Here is a 16,544-nt window from a genome sequence, read left to right as displayed (position 1 = left end):
ACCAGTGAGCAGTCGAGCAGTGAGCGCAACCTTGGCAGTGATATGTGACGCTCGTGTGGGATGTGAGAAAAGCTACACAGTAATGTGAGCTGCTACCAACTATCCAAACAGAAGAACTGGATGCAACTGAGTACATATGAAATTGTGTATGCACTAAACAACTGCTCTAAAGATGAAGGGGGGGGAAGGAACTGCCATTGTTATCCGTCTGCTTCACGAATACACTAAGGGTTCACTGCCAAGCACCTGTTGTGGTACCAAACCTTGTGTAAATAGGATCTTAACAGTCAGGAGTAACCCCATACCCTGTATAGCAGATTTCTTGAAAGAGAAATGAATGGGGCAAATGTTAACTTAGAGTCACAGCTAGGAGTGGGAAGATTTTTCTTCTGTGAACTTCCCTAATGGATCACTAGCAGTATAATCAGACTTATTTCTTCAACTAAAAAAAGGTGGAAACGAGGTGTTGTGTATGCATGTCCGCATGTGCATGTACTGTATATGCCCATGAGCAGAAGCAGATTGGAGGCTTAACTTGCAGAGGTGACAGGCGGAATCTGACTGAGTGTCGTTCAGGTGATGTCAACCTTTCTCAGTGTAATGTGCTCCCAAGGAAAGCAAGGGCCCACCACCATGAAAAAAAAAGAAGGGATAGCAGGCAGCAAGCTTTTAGTGGGGCAAAGGTTACTGGTGGAAGTAATTATTCTTTGTAGACTTGTTTTTGTTTTTTATATTTATATGGAAATAATCCAATGCTTTTTATGGCAACCTCAGCAGTATGTTAGGACATACAGGAAGGAAAGGCAACGAATGAAAGCCTAACTGGATTTTCTATAGTGAGTTTCTTCTTTCAAATGCTAAAGTAAAAACAACCACATTTTCACCCAGCCAGTAAACCTTACTTTTTAGAAGTTACTAAAATCCAGGTTTACATATTTGTAAATATGAAAAAGGTTAAGGTTTCGTTTCTATTCTCATGCTTTTGTTATAAAATAACAATACAGAAATAGATAAGAAATATGTAATAGGTAAGAAATGCAGAAATATCTGTATTACTGCATTAGGATCAAATGCAAGATCAAAGACTGGATGGCAAGACAATAAGTTACATTGAATTACCATGAAATAAAATGATCACATATTGTTTAAGCATAAAAGAGCTTGTTCAAAGGTCTGGCACTAGGAGTACAGAGAAGTAAAACACGTTTCTCCAGTTATAAAAACTAGCTTGTCACAGATATATTTCATTTGCTACAGATGAGTAGTAATTTGCAGGGCTATTTTCTAGTCATGCTAATTTTCTAAATAATTCTTAGTGATGCTTGCTGAGACTCTGGAAGCTGTAACTTTAATAGACACCTAGAAGGGGGTTTGAAATTGTCTGACTTAAGTCTTATGAAATGCTTTGACTGCAGTGAAGGACATTGGCTCTCTAGATATTGCTGAATTACACCTATCAGTATCCCTCACTATTGGTCAGTTTAGTTATGGCAGCTGGCTGGAAAGATAATGTAGTAACATGTGGAGGGCCAGAAATCAGAAGCCCTAGCATCTCTTGGCTTGAAGATGCATTAACAGTGATGCTATCATGGCAGATTATATTTTCAGCCAATATAGCTGTGGTTGGCCTTGTAAGACTTAAATCCTTTTCCATCAGTTACTCGTTTTACACAAATGCCTCTGTATATGAGTCCACTCCACATTCCAGTAGCTTTGATGTGTTTTCATACCACAACATTTCAGCATTAAAGGTCTTAGCTTCTTAGAAATGCCAGTGCACTTTGAGGTGCAGTCAATCCCAGGGCTTTAGATCCTAGATTTCAAGGGATGTCTCTGGCTACGGACTAAAGACCCATCAGGCCTGGCCCACCCTCTGCCAACAAATCCTATGCCTGACAGAATAAAGTTGGATGCTTGACAGCCATCCAGGCCTTCAGCTACTCAGAGCTCAGTGTGACAATTACAGCCTTCTTCTCTAGTTCTTACCGCTGGCTCCATCTGTCCACAGTCCATCTGGGGAAAACAATCGCAAAGGAACTAGGCCAGGTGGCTCTGGAATAGCCATCTTTAACCTGTTTCCCATCTGTTCACCTTGGTTGCTAATGTAATAATCCCCTAGGAGTTTAAAGGAATCTGCTTGTGGTTTTATACTAGGGCTGAGCTGGCATATTCTTTCTTACTGTACTAAGCTGGACTGTATATTCAGTGAGGGAAAGGACAGTGGAGGAATGTTAGCCTCAACTTAGGCAGGGGAACATGGCCTACCTCGCTGATGCACAGTCTGAAGGTAGGATTTTGTTTAGAAAACCTTGCAAGTGATTCCTGAAGTCCATCCCCAAATTGTCACTAGGTTGTAATTTGAATATGACAGAAGGTAAATGTTATTAGCTAAGTTAACAGATTTGATTTTAATCAAATTTAAAAGGAATGCAAGTTTTTTGTCCCGAAACCATCTACATTTTGCATACAGTACCCACATAATACAAAGGCAGTTGTGGCTTTTTAATCCCAAATGTTATATATATTTGCTCTACACAGAGAAGATCCTAATCCTGGTTAGATAAATAATCTGCTATTGAATAAGACAGATCCATCTGTTCCTGATGGCACTCCAAATGTTCAGCTCCTATCAGCCCTTCATACCAGTGATTGAGGAATATGAAAGGTATAAACCAATCAGATCAAGAGGGCTAGAGATTCATTCTCTCTTTTACAGTATGATTTCCCATTGTTCTGCTGAAGTTTTAACCAACCTGATAAAAGCCCTGTGACAGAGTAAAACAACAGGGACTTCTCAGTCTTCTAATTATCCTCACTTGCTACATCATAAATTTCCCTTGCAGCAGGGAGTCTGAGTTCTTGTCCCTTTCTGGAATTTTAGATCTATACCATCTGAGGCTAAGACCATTTAGTTAAGATTTGGCAGATGCTCAGCGTCTTGGGCTGAGAACTCCTTTTGCTTATAAATGGACTATCATGTCTTGAATTCAGTAACATGGTTGCTCATACTTTTCTGATCTTTTAAGAAAGCAATACTATGGTACTTTCAAGAATGTTTTGTCCAAATAATGGATTTAGCTTTTATTTACAGTATGAAGTTGATATTTGTTAATATATGTGGAATCTATCTTTGATTTATACTCTTATAGGCCATATTTAATTTAATTTTGAAAAAAGCAAAATAGTATGGCTATCAATACTAAACCAGTTCCACACAGATCAAATATTATTACCAGTTTTTCACACATTTGTTGTAAATCTACTCCAAATATAATTCACAGAAGTATGGTGCATTTAGATTTTTTTTTAAAAAAAGAATCACTTTAAAAACAGATATAAATCAAGTTTATTGGGTTTACAAATGAATAAATTTTGATAATCAAAACTGATACAGCAGGAGTTTACCTGAAACCTAGACAGCACCTATACAACTATTGTTATTAATTTTCCTGCTCCAACCTTATTCTCAGTAGTCTGCATTCCCTTTTATCATATCTCTAGAGCAGGGGTGTCAAACTGCCGGCCCGCGGGTCAGACGCATCATCCGGAAACCACGCCCACCCCATTAACGGCAATGGCAAAAAAGTTCCGATACATTGTGCGACATGACGTGACGTCGTGAGTTTGACATGTCTGCTCTAGAGCAAAGGAACAAGTATAAAAATGCAAAAAGTGTGATCAGTTTCTCCTTAAATTGACTATACAGGTGCTATCTAGAGAATCCTGCTAGTTCTGCAGCCATGGTCAAGCATAGCTCTGATTAAATGGCCCTTTTTTTAAAAACTTTAAAAATATCTGCCCAAGACAATGAACACACTAACTGTGGAAGACAAGAGTTTATCACTATGAATACTTGTACATTCTTGAAGAAATCAGGCTTCCAAGAGAGGGGGTGTCATGTAACATATTATATACCTTATCAATTTTCTTTCAAAAACAGGAGAAAGTAAGAGTTTATCCCCCAATATAGCATTCATTAAAGTTAGAGGATGGTGCCAACATACATTCTGTCCCAATACAACTACTCTTCACAAACTACCTAGTGCCATTGTGGACACTTGTAACAGAATACTGTATGCAGTTCTTCCATCCCAAAGAAGCAAATCCAGATGCCAAAACATATGTAGGTCAAATAGCATAAATTGCAGTGTAGCTTTCTTCAAACCTGCTACTCTATGTCCAGATGTAATGGACACCAATTCACATACATTCTGTCTAGCACAATTCACATGCAAGGTTTCCAAGCCTGCTGAGAATTATGGAAGTTAAAACCCAACATATATGTAGCCTATCAAATTGGAGAAGGCCACGTTCAGTCATCAAAACAAAAAGTGTCCTATTAACAAAGATAACAAGGACAAAGACATAATAGTGGTCAGTGAAAGTTAGCTTATAGAAGAATCTATAGGTTAGAAAAATAATTTTTGACATTTTGGTTTTCATATAGTAAATCAGCCATAGTAACTTTGTCTGCTGCTAACAAACCAGGATTTTAATTTTAACCACCATTCCAGTGTCAAACATGATACGTTATAATGAATAGATTCTGTGGTGTGCTAAGTCAAAACAATTAAATCATCATATGTTTATAAGATACTTAACCCAGCCATTGTCTTACCTTTATTACATCTATCTCAGCCAGCACTCAATCAGCTTTGAGAAAAAGATTGTTCATGATTAAAATCTTGGCAGAAAAGCTCATGATACTGAGGACCAACTCCTAATATACCCATGCACAAATCTTAATACATTTCTATGAATGAGTGTTTTATGTAAATTTGACTTCAAATATCTCATGACCCAAGCAAGAAAAATCATACCTGGTCATTTTAATTATGCAATTAATGAATCATGAATCAGTGAATGTTTTCTGGATGTAACAGTTTTAGGTATATCGTGGTTACGACAGTCCATAAAGAACCTGGGCCCCACTCAGGTTACTGACAGAACTACAGGAAGAAATCCCAGCTTCTTACAAGTGTACCCTATAAAAACTGGGGAGGTCCTCATTGTTTATGGGTTGGCTAGGCCAGTGCTGGCTGATTTGCTGTTTACTCTATATTCTTCAGGAAATCCAGCAGCCTCTGGTGCCACTCATCTGGCTTGTCAAGATAACAGGCATGGCCTGCCCCTTTCATCAACATTATCTTGTGATTAGGTAAATTCTTCAAGTTGTTCAGGCTCACTTCACCCAGTTGAACATCTTGATCCCCATATACAATCAGAGTTGGTGTCTGTTTGCAGGAGAGAAAAAAAATCAAGCAGGTTTCAATGAACATTTTGGCCTATCTTAGATTCTAATAATGAAAAATTAGTTCAGATGAAAAATAGAGACAGAGGTGCTCTCTTCCAGGAAAAAATACTTCCCGTATTGCTGTTCAATTTATGTGGCTACATTAACCATGTAGCTAATTTGTACTTGCTCTCTGTGTTTTATAATGGCATGCTCTTAGCCCAGTTTTCAGGCTATAAATATATCCAATCAGTATTAGCAAGAGGATGATCCTTTCCTGGTGGTGATAGAAATGCAAATCTTCAGCAAAAACAAACCTCTTCTACATTTGCAAAAGAGTAACTGCAGCAGATATTTTCAGCAGGACTACAGAGAATTCCCATTATTATCAAAACCAAGGCCATACACCATCACCCTAGCTAAAAAAAAATGTGCAAATCATATTTACAAAAGCAAAAGTACATGCTGGAGACTTAACACTAGAAAAGGCTAAAATCCAAAAAAGGGAGCAATCTGGATAGGGGTCAAATTAAATGCTCTACGCTCATAAGAGGCATTATAAAGCAGTATTTTAGAGGTCAGGGAATGTTCAGAGAAATTTATTGCAGTGATTGCTGTAATTCTACATTTCAAACTAAAAATTCATTTTAAGGGTACCAAATTCTTACTATTGACGCAAACGTAGAACTTACTCAGCTAACGTAATAAAACATGTATAAAATAAAAGTGAACCCAGAGAAAATCCCCTGAACCCATCTGAGTATTCTTTTAGAATGGTATTGCCCATTTTCTTCACAGAAAAGCTATAAATATTCCCCAGACCGAATATAGGTCTGTTTTTCCTTATTAGTACTGTATTTGAAGGTAAGGCAGTGTGCATTGCCCCCTAATGGACAACTGATGAACTCCTGCAAGGTTTACAATAAATCTGTAGAGACACTTCCATCCAAATGTTCCTCACATAGTTGTGAAATGCCAGTTGCATGACTGAGATAACTCAGCCCTTCTAATTATGTCTTGTATGAAAGAAGACCTGCTTCAGAATTCCATTCTTCTTTAGATTAACATACCTTGATACTGGCATATTGGGTGGGTGGGAACTTCTCAGTGCAGATGGGAGCCACTGGGATGTAGGCCTTCAGAAGGTGATTGTGCTGAAAAAAGAATGGGAGTGAATACATGCCACTGAGAGATGGACTGATCACCACTGCTTGGTCAAATTTCAGGGTCTCCAAGACATCCTTCAGGTAACTGCCTGGGGCCGGCTCTCCGACAGGAGCTGGAGCAACAGCATCTTTGGAGTGGCCGAATCCTGGATCAAAAGAAACAACACATCCTGCATCACACATATTATGTATGTGTTGTAACTCTACAAATGAGCATGGCTGCAGCCATTTTTGCCTACTTGTTTTCGGTTGTTCTGCTTTATTTGTCTCTGTCTGTTGGAACTGTGACATGTGTAGCACTCTCACGCATCCTCAGATGGATGGTAAATACAACTCGTAGCATTCCCAGCTCAGAGAGACAGTTGCCCTTTTGGCTAGGAATTCTGGAAGGCATTGTTTGAGAATTGAGCCATATATACCCTGTTTCCCTGAAAATAAGACCTGGACTTTTTTTGTTTTGCCTCCAAAAGAGGCACCAGGTCATAATTTCGGGGGGTGTCTTTTCCACTTACCTCCGGCACTGACAGTCCCACTCAGCTGGCTCACTTCTTCTGCGGCTGAAGGAGCAGCTTCATTCTGCAGCTGAGAATGGAGCTCCAGCCTGCATTTCGCAGTCAGGCCTTTCTGAAAGGCCTCTGCAGCTGATAGCTATATAATGGATTTAATCCATAGTTCAGTTCTCGGCTGCTGAGGCCTTGCAGAACCAAGCTATGGATTGAATCCATAGCTCTATTCTTGGCTGCAGAGGCCTTCTGGAAAGGCCTGACTGTGAGATGCAGGCCTGGGGACATTGCAGAAGAAGTGGGCCAGCGAGGAGAAACCTGGCTGCAAGCTAAGCAACTCCACCCTCCCACCCCCGCCCTAGTTTGATTTTTAGGTTTGTGCCTTGCCTCAAAATTAGGGCTTTGGGGGGGGGGTAAGGCGTATACTAGGCCCACCCCCAAAAACCTTGTGCAGCAACCAACTGAAGTTATGACAGCACTAAAAAAATAACTTTGCAACCAATCCTTGCATTTACAATTGTCTCAGTATCCTGCAGTTATACGATCACCATTCATACTTGCACCAAATAATGTATAGAAAATGCAGAAATGAAATCTTAAGTGGCATTTTTTTTTTGCTTAGTGATTCCATCACTTTGAATAACAAAGAGGAAATAAGGTGGTAAACCTATCACTATCACTTGATTTGGGGCTTAAGCGAGTATGTTGCATAGCAACCAAGTTGCTGGTCCCAATTACTGTTATTACTGATTATATAAATCTACACTCCCACATATTTATGCAGTCTTTAAATATTTATTATAAGGTAACCAATATACTATAGCATAAATGGAAGGTAGTTCCTGATTTCAGAATTAAAAAAAAATGTTAAGAAAAAAACCGTAAGAGGACACCCAAAATTAGTACACCAAGAAATGAGGATGCTTATTGTGTGGATAAGCTACTGACTGCAGATGAAAAAAGGGAATGGATTGGAGTATCCAAGAAGCAATCACAACCAGCAAATTGCATCTCTGGACAAAAGAACTATTAACATGCATTTTACTGCAAATATCCCTTGCATATAAAAAAAGCATTGGGCAAAAAATCTGTCTTTCCTTGAACCCAGAAAAAACATGTAACATGGTTGATACATCTCTTTCATAAGGAGCTGCTTTTATATGCTATCTTACATACTACATTTTGTACATACATTTTGTTTGCCCATTTTATAATATAAGATGCTCCACCATGACGATGTAAGTCACAGGTCGGCAACCTGCGACTCCGGAGCCGCATGTGGCTCTTTGAGCCTTCCCCTGCGGCTCCCAGCCTCTTCTGCCATTTGCAGACAGAGACAGAGAGAGGCACTTGCCTTCTCTCTCTCTCTCTCTCTCTCTCTCTCTCTCTCTCTCTCTCTCTCTGTGTGTGTGTGTGTGTGTGTGTGTGTATGTTTGTGTGTAAAAAAGAGTGGACTCATGGTGTTCGCCGACAAGCTGAAAAGCTTATTGGGTGGAGCTCCTCCCTTTGCTGCGTCTCTGCAGGAAACAGGAAGCAGGAAAGGCAGGAGAGAGCTAGCTAGCCCAGCTATGCTGACTCAGGAATTCTGGGAGTTGAAGTCCATGAGTCATAAAAAAGCTGAGGTTGCCTACCCCTGAGCTTGTTGGAGAACAGCTTGAAGCCAGCTTGCCAGGTAAGCAGAAGATCGGAGAGAGGGAGAGAGGGGGGTGGGAGAGAAAGAGAGAGAGGGAGAGAGAGAAAGAGAGACCCTTTTAAAATCTAAAATGAAGATAATATTGCATATATCCTTTTTTACCTTTATGAGATACACACACAGACACACACACACACACACACACACACACACACACACATATAATAAAGGTAAAAAAGGATATATGTAGCGTAAGCTTCATTTTAGATATCAAAAGGGTTTTGCGGCTCCCAGTGTTTTGTTTTCGGTGGGAAATGGGTCCAAGTGGCTCTTTGAGTATTTTGGGTTGCCTACCCGTGATATAAGTGAACTTACGAACCTGAATACCATAACAATAAGACCCCCCCCCCCAAAAAAATCACAAGCCTCACTAAACCTTAACTTCCCTATTGCATCTCTGGAAGCTCAAGCATGATATAGATTTTTAACTTTACCTAAAACAATCCATTTCTTGGCATGATGTTTGAACTGACCTAAATTATATTTTAAAGTCAGCATGCATGTAATTTATTTATTTATTAAATAAATAAGCATAATAAGCATAATTTATCATGTTAACATAATAATTAATCTGAGAGAGAATAATTCTTTTACTTTGATATTGTATCACACAAAGCCTCATTTTTAACCACAATTTGTTGGAATGAGATTTTATATATTTTGCCTTATTTTTGCTTCTGGTGAGGTGACAGTCTTCTTAATTATTAAATTGCATACACCTGTCTTTCTTTTGCACAAATCTCCACTCCCCACTGAGAGTTAAGCCTACCTGGCAGGTCCATAGCTACGGCATGGTATCCAGCTTCTGCTAACTTAGACAAAGTCTGCAGGTTGAGCCACGTCTCTGATGAAAAACGAATGCCATGGAGCAGCAGGATGGAAAGGCGAGGAGCCTGTTGAGTAGGCTTAGCCTGGCGGGAGAACAGAGTCTGCCCACCCACTACGATGGTCTCCTCTGTCATTTGTATGGCAGCCATCACTTTGGGATTTCCTGGGAAGCCTTAAGACACGAGTACCAAATAAGGAGAAAAAGTAGCAAAATTTTAAAAGCAAGGAGAAAAAGGTCTGTCCAGCTGGAATGGTACTAGATTGTGCATTCCGAATAGAAGTTCTTGGAAAATTTTTGCTTTCATTTTAGTACCAAGGAGTGGACAGTCAGAAATGAAATACACTGAATCAGAGAGGGAATCCAGAGGGAAATAGTAAAAAAAAGTCAAGATGACAACCACAACTATGTAGCTGAAGCCCTTACACGCATAAAAAGGAGGTAGGGCTTGGATAATAATAATAATAATAAATAAATAAATAATAATAATAATAGTCGTAGTAGTAGTAATATAAAATTGGAAGGGACCTTGGAGGTCATCTACTCCAACCCCTTGCTCAGGCAAGAAACCCTATACCATTTCAGACAAATGGCTATCCAGTCTCTTCTTAAAAACTTCCAGTGTTGGAGCATTCACTGCTTCTGGAGGCAGGTTGTTCCACTGGTTAATTGTTCTAACTGTCAGAAAGTTTCTTAGTTCTAGGTTGCTTCTCTCCTTGCTTAGTTTCCACCTGTTGCTTCTTGTCCTGCCTTCAGGTGCCTTGGAAAATAGCTTGATTCCCTCTTCTTTGTGGCAGCCCCTGGGATATTGGAACACTGCTATCATGTCCCCCCTTGTCCTTCTCTTCATTAAACTAGACATACCCAATTCCAGCAGCTGTTCCTTATATGCTTTAGCCTCCAGTCCCCTAATCATCTTTGTTGCTCTTCTCTGCACTCTTTCTAGAGTCTCAACATCTTTTTTACATCACGGTGACCAAAACTGGATGCAGTATTCCAAGTGTGGCCTTACCAAGGCATTGTAAAGTGGTATTAATACTTCACGTGATCTTGATTCTATCCCTGTTAATGTAGCCTAGCACTGTGTTGGCCTTTTTGACAGCTGCAGCATACTGCTGGCTCATATTTAGGTGATTGTCCACTAGGACTCCGAGGTCCCTCTCACAGTTACTACTATTGAGTAAGGAACCCCCTATACCAGGGCTTTCAACCTTTTCACCCATTGTACCACTTTTAGGATATGGCAATATCTGAGTACCAACAGTCGCCTAACAAGCTGTCAAAAACTTGATGACCCCCCACCAAAAGGAAAAAGTGATAAAGTACAGATAGTACTCGACTTACAACAGTTCGCTTAGTGACTGTTCGAAGTTACAATGACACTGAAAAAAGTGTCCCCCAAGCCACAGCCGAGCAAGACACCTGCCTGCCCACCTGGTGGTGCTCTTCCTCCTGACCGAGGTTTTCATTGTTGTGAACATTTCTGTTGAGGATTGGCAGCGGGGATGGGGTGGGAGGTATTTGGTATTCCCCTCGTCTGCTGGGTGGTTGCAGCATGTTTTGGTCACTTCACATGACCTTGGGACACTGTGACCGTTATAAATATGAATCAGTTGCCAAGCATCTGAATGTAAATCACAAGACCCTGGAGATGCTGCAACATTCCAGCTAATCGGCACTTCTGGGCTCAGCAGAAGCGCCAGGATCAGTGCTGAGCTCAGCTGGAGCCTGGCACTGATCCTGGCGCTTCCGCTGAGCCCTGACAGCCCTGAAGCTCCAGCCATCTCTCGCTCAGGCTTTTGCGGTGCTGCCACCCATTCAGCTCATTCCCCTCCCCCGCTACCACTTTTGTAGGATGGTCGTGTACCACCTGCTAGGTACCAATGTACCACAGGTGGTACCCGTACCACTGGTTGAAAAGCCCTGCCCTATACTATACCTGTGCATTTGGTTTTTCTTGCCTAAATGTAGAACCTTGCTTTTTTCACCATTGAATTTCATTTTGTTAGATAGTGTTCAGTGTTCAAGTCTGTCCAGATCCTTCTGTATCTTAAGCCTGTCTTCTGGAGTGTTGGCTATTCCTGCCAGCTTGGTGTCGTCTGGAAATTTGATGAGTTCCCCATCTATCCCCTTGTCCAAATCGTTGATGAAGATGTTAAAGAGCACTGGGCCCAGAACAGAGCCCTGGGGCACCCCACTATACATTTCCCTCCATGTAGATGTGGTTCCATTGAGGACCACACGCTGAGTATGGCCGGTCAGCCAGCTATGGATCCATCTGGTGGTGATGCTGTCTACCCCACATTTTTCTATCTTGTCAAGTAGTAGGTTGTGATCTACTTTATCAAATGCCTTACTGAAGTGCAAGTAAATTAGTTTCCATCCGTTGCTTCTTGTCCTGCCTTCAGGCGCCTTGGAGAATAGCTTGACTCCCTCTTCTTTGTGGCACCCCCTGAGATATTGGAACACTGCTATCATGTCACCCCTCATCCTTCTCTTCATTAAACTACACCAGTGGTTCTCAACCTTTCTAATGCCACGATCCCATAATACAGTTCCCCATGTTGTGGTGACCCCCAACCACTTATACATCACCGGGTGCCAGGGGTGTGGCCAAAGAAAAGGGGAAAAAAATGGCGGACAGCCTTGTTTGGCGACCCCCCGTGAAATGGCCGTTCGACCCCAAATGGGGTCCCGACCCACAGGTTGAGAACCACTGAACTAGACATACCCAATTCCAGCAACCGTTCCTTATATGTTTTAGCCTCCAGTCCCCTAATCATCTTTGTTGCTCTTCTCTGCACTCTTTCTAGAGTCTCAACATCACTGAATGTCCTGCTTTGGTTAACAGAGTTTTAACAAACATGAACTTAATTTATGGTGATCTTAAAATGAGATCAATATAACAAAAACATTGTTTTATGTACATTGAAAGCCTCAACAATATTTCATAAAGGATAGCTACAATTGTCTTACCTGAGGACATGCAACTCAGGAATGAAAACATTAACCTATAACATTTGGTCTTGTCACATTTGGGGTAAAATCAGCAGGGAAATTAATATATGCTGAATTTCAACTCCTGGGCCAGTCAGATACTGTATTATGGGCGTTAGTTTAATATATTCAGAAAGGAAAACTGCTTAGGTAGACGAGACCAGTGTTTCTCAAAACCTTGGCAGCTTGAAGACGTGTGGACCCTAACTCCCAGAATTAAAGACCACATATCTTCAAGTTGCCAAGGTTGAGAAACACTGGACTAGACTAGTACATGGATCTGCAGAAATTAAAATTCTGTAGGACCATTTAAATTCAGTACTGAGCAGATACTTAACCGAGATTCCTTTACTTTTGTACGTTGACATTAAAAGGCATCAGTGGCATAGACAATGGCAAGGATTTGAGGGACTGATAATCTAAAAAAGGGGCTCAAATTGCCTAAATTCGTTATTTCCAGTATATTTATTTATTGATTTCATTAATCCATGATCCATCTCAATTGCCTCAGCAACTCTATGGGCATACAAAAATATAATAAATGCAGTTTAAAAAAGAGGAATAGAAACCATGAAAAAAAGGTAATTCTTTCTCAGCCCAAACCACCATACAAGGCTGTTGCTATGGGGAAAATAGGAATATGATGAATGCCATTTTGAGTTGTATTAATATAGGGTATTAATCTAATAAATGCATATAATATATAAAGAAAGGCACATCCACTGTAATACTAATTCTTACTGTCAGTGCAGGCTGTAACTGCTTTTGTCTGAGGAAAGCAGCATCATGGCCTAAACTTGTGCGTGGGCTGCTGTGATGCATGTAGGAAAAAAGGTATGACTTTCATCATGACACTGACACTCCTTTCATCAATCTGACCTCCCCCCCCCTGTCCCTGCCTTGCTGGACACTGTTGTTAGTACAATTGGTCATCAGAAGGATCAAGTCATGGAACCCCACTGATTCCATATTTTGCACTGGAAACCTCACAGCTGGTCTCGAATTATTTTCCAAAATTGTGGAATCTGCCATTTTTTTAAAGGAATTGGGCATAGGGAATAGCTGAGAGAATTAAATTCAAAGATTAGAAAAGTACCACTACCTGGATATTGGAACTGTTGGGAGTCGGGCATTCTTTTAAGTCAATGCAAATCAAAGACTGGAGTCAAAAAAACCTGTACAACTGATTTCTTGAAAGGCTAATTTTTCTATTAATGAAAAAAGATTCAGTATGATTCCCTTTGCCATTGATTTTATAAAATTTTGCAAGAATAGTTCATTTTTGTTATTAACTGTATACATGACATACTTAACTGATTTGGCATGTTCATTCTTAGAGCCCCCCCCCCCAATCTTGCTTTTGTTGTTGTTAATTGCGAAGTCGTGTCCGACCCATCGCGACCCCATGGACAACGTTCCTCCAGGTCTTCCTGTCCTCTACCATCTTCTGGAGTCCATTTAAATTCACACCTACTGCTTCAGTGACTCCATCCAGCCATCTCATTCTCTGTCGTCCTCTTCTTCTATTGCCTTCAATCTTTCCCAGCATTAGGTCCTTCTCCAGTGAGTCCTTCCTTCTCATTAGGTGGCCAAAGTATTTGAGTTTCAACTTCAGGATCTGGCCTTCTAAAGAGCAGTCGGGGTTGATCTCTTCTAGGACTGACCGGTTTGAACGCCTTGCAGTCCAAGGGACTCGCAGGAGTCTTCTCCAGCACCATAGTTCAAAGGACTCAATTCTTTTGCGCTCAGCCTTTCTTATGGTCCAACTTTCACAGCCATACATTGCAACTGGGAAAACCATGGCCTGGACTATACGCACTTTTGTTGGCAGGGTGAGGTCTCTGCTTTTTAGAATGCTGCCTAGATTTGCCATAGCTTTCCTCCCCAGGAGCAAGCGTCTTTTAATTTCTTGGCTGCAGTCCCCATCTGAGGTGATCTTTGAGCCCAGAAAAATAAAATCTGTCACTACCTCCATTTCTTCCCCATCTATTTGCCAGGAATTGAGAGGGCCGGATGCCATGATTTTGGTTTTCTTAATGTTGAGTTTAAAGCCAACTTTTGCACTCTCCTTCTTCACCCGCATCAAGAGGCTCTTTAGTTCCTCTTCACTTTCTGCCATCAGAGTGGTATCATCTGCATATCTTAGGTTGTTGATATTTCTCCCGGCAATCTTAATTCCAATTTTTGATTCATCTAGCCCTGCCTTTCTCATGATTTGCTCTGCATATAAGTTAAATAGGCAGGGTGACAGTATACAGCCTTGCCGGACTCCTTTTCCAATTTTGAACCAATCAGTGGTTCCGTGTTCGGTTCTCACTGTTGCTTCTTGACCCATATATAGGTTTCTCAAGAGACAAATGAGATGGTCTGGTATCTTGCTTATCTGATACTTAATATTTTTATTCTTCTTTTATCTCTTTTGATATTATAACTAGTAATTAAATTGTATCTTTCTGATTTTCAAAAAATGTTTGATGTATAGTTTTCTCTGTAATTCTGTTTTTAAAATTGCTATAAAATAGAGCTGGGTCTGCTCTAGATGCTTAATTAATACAATGTATGTCATGTGAACTACTGACCTACTTAGTACAGGAGGAGGATTTAATTCAAATCTGTTACTGACATATTCTTACCTGCTGAGCTGGTATGTAATTCTGAAAATATAGTCAAGTATGAAGCAGTGCTCAGATTTGAGCCATTTGGTCTGAGAATGAAACAAGATGGATGCCAGTGCAACCAACAACAAGGCACTCGGACACAAAACTGATGTCCCAAACTGGCAACCATAAAACATGCCCTTATACTGTAACTGTCTGGCTGCAAGACACAACCACTTTTGCCTGCCTAGCCAGTGAAGAATAGGCAAGTAATATGACAAGGCTTTGCCAATACTTTTGTTCTTGTAGAACCCCTTAAATTCCCCCCAAATCCTCCCAAACAGACAGAACTGCAAGAAATGTCCATTTTCCAGCTGGGCAAATAAATCTTCATACAAGCAATCTCAGAACAGCGCCCCCCCCCCCGTTATGTTTAGCTTCCTTTAATTCTTCTGGTCATCCATGTTCTCTTCAACATACAGTATTTCCTCTCTATCTGTAAACTGTTCAGAGTCATTGAGGAATTGAGCTATCTCAAAACTGGGTTAAACAAGTAATACATTAAATAATCAGAAATAAAGATGTTTGCCTGAAACTTGCAGTTAGTGGGACAGGATTCCCAGAGACATTTTGGGTTTTGTTGCAAGTGGCTAGGATCTTTTTTATGCCTTTTAAGAAAGTAATATGGAAAGATTCAAGAACCAAATCACTCTTCATCAGACAATAACTTTTTAAATTTGTCATACCTGTCTGGATTCTTTCCTGCGGTTTTCCTATGTAAACTGCAGTGTATTAGGGAGTCCAAAATAAACTAGACAAATGAAGATAATTTTTCTCAATGCAACCTGCTTCATAATACACACATATGATCCATTCTCAAGAGTGAATCGGCTGCTTTGAAAGCAGCAGAGAGGGGAAAAAACAAATGAGATCTCTGTAAAACTTACCAAGTTATTGCCTTAATATTAATCAAAATGGTGATGTTTCGGGAACAGGCTAACTTGCAAGAGACATATAAACCGATCACTGAAAGATTTATCTCTCTCCAGAACTTCCGGGTCCAAAGGTATTGGAGGAAGTTTGACGAAAGAGGGGAAAAGAATAATAATACTGTGAAAGTTGCAACATTTTCTAGGCAAAAGTTCTAACAAACACTAGGGACACCTAGTGGTCATGAACAGAACACTTTTATTTCTACAATTATTCAGTTAATTTTTGACCTCTGATAAGTGCGTGGACAAGTCCTTGCAGTTTTCTTGGCAAGACTTTTGGGAAGTAGTTTGCCATTGCCTCATTCTTAGGACTGAGAGTGTGTGACTTGCTCAAGTCACTCAGTTGGCTTTATGACTAAGGCAGGGTTAAGTCATTTTTTAAAAAGCTCAAATCTAAACTAATACCGGTATTACAGTTTTTAAAAATTGTAAAGTAACATTAAACAACCCATGCCATGTTGAATCATCATTTCAGAGATATTTCCTTACCTCAACAGAGACAGAATGACCACAGCTGGGCAAAAAAAAAAAGCAATG

The 16,544-nt window shown here is 40.4% G+C and overlaps 2 protein-coding genes across 2 annotated transcripts in view; one reads left to right on the top strand and one right to left on the bottom strand.

Annotated features, from left to right (window-relative positions):
* ABHD14A (abhydrolase domain containing 14A) overlaps positions 1–16,544 on the top strand; it is a 46,954-nt gene that overhangs the window by 13,011 nt on the left and 17,399 nt on the right. The window lies entirely within an intron of this gene.
* LOC120307659 (protein ABHD14B-like) lies at positions 3,328–16,119 on the bottom strand. The gene is made up of 4 exons (XM_039342629.1): positions 15,963–16,119; positions 9,365–9,595; positions 6,304–6,545; positions 3,328–5,234 (listed from the first exon to the last, which is right to left on the bottom strand). Exons 2-4 carry the CDS (start codon positions 9,570–9,572, stop codon positions 5,052–5,054), a joined length of 633 nt encoding a protein of 210 aa, XP_039198563.1. The 5' UTR covers positions 9,573–9,595; positions 15,963–16,119; the 3' UTR covers positions 3,328–5,051.

This window comes from Crotalus tigris, unplaced genomic scaffold (genome assembly GCF_016545835.1).
Source record: "Crotalus tigris isolate CLP2741 ecotype Arizona unplaced genomic scaffold, ASM1654583v1 scf7180000017800.2534000, whole genome shotgun sequence".
NCBI classification, from domain to species: domain Eukaryota; kingdom Metazoa; phylum Chordata; class Lepidosauria; order Squamata; family Viperidae; genus Crotalus; species Crotalus tigris.
Note: the sequence above shows the minus strand (reverse complement) of the source record. Positions and strands in the feature narration are given on the sequence as shown.

What these genes read in the sequence shown, in the direction of transcription:
- LOC120307659 (XM_039342629.1), bottom strand. Translation starts at nt 9,572, where the DNA reads ATGGCTGCCATACAAATGACAGAGGAGACCATCGTAGTGGGTGGGCAG. An exon ending in CGTAGCTATGGACCTGCCAG is followed by an intron (nt 6,546 to 9,364) that starts GTAGGCTTAACT and finishes CTTTTGATCCAG; the next exon opens with GATTCGGCCACTCCAAAGAT. An exon ending in CCCAATATGCCAGTATCAAG is followed by an intron (nt 5,235 to 6,303) that starts GTATGTTAATCT and finishes TCCTGCAAACAG; the next exon opens with ACACCAACTCTGATTGTATA.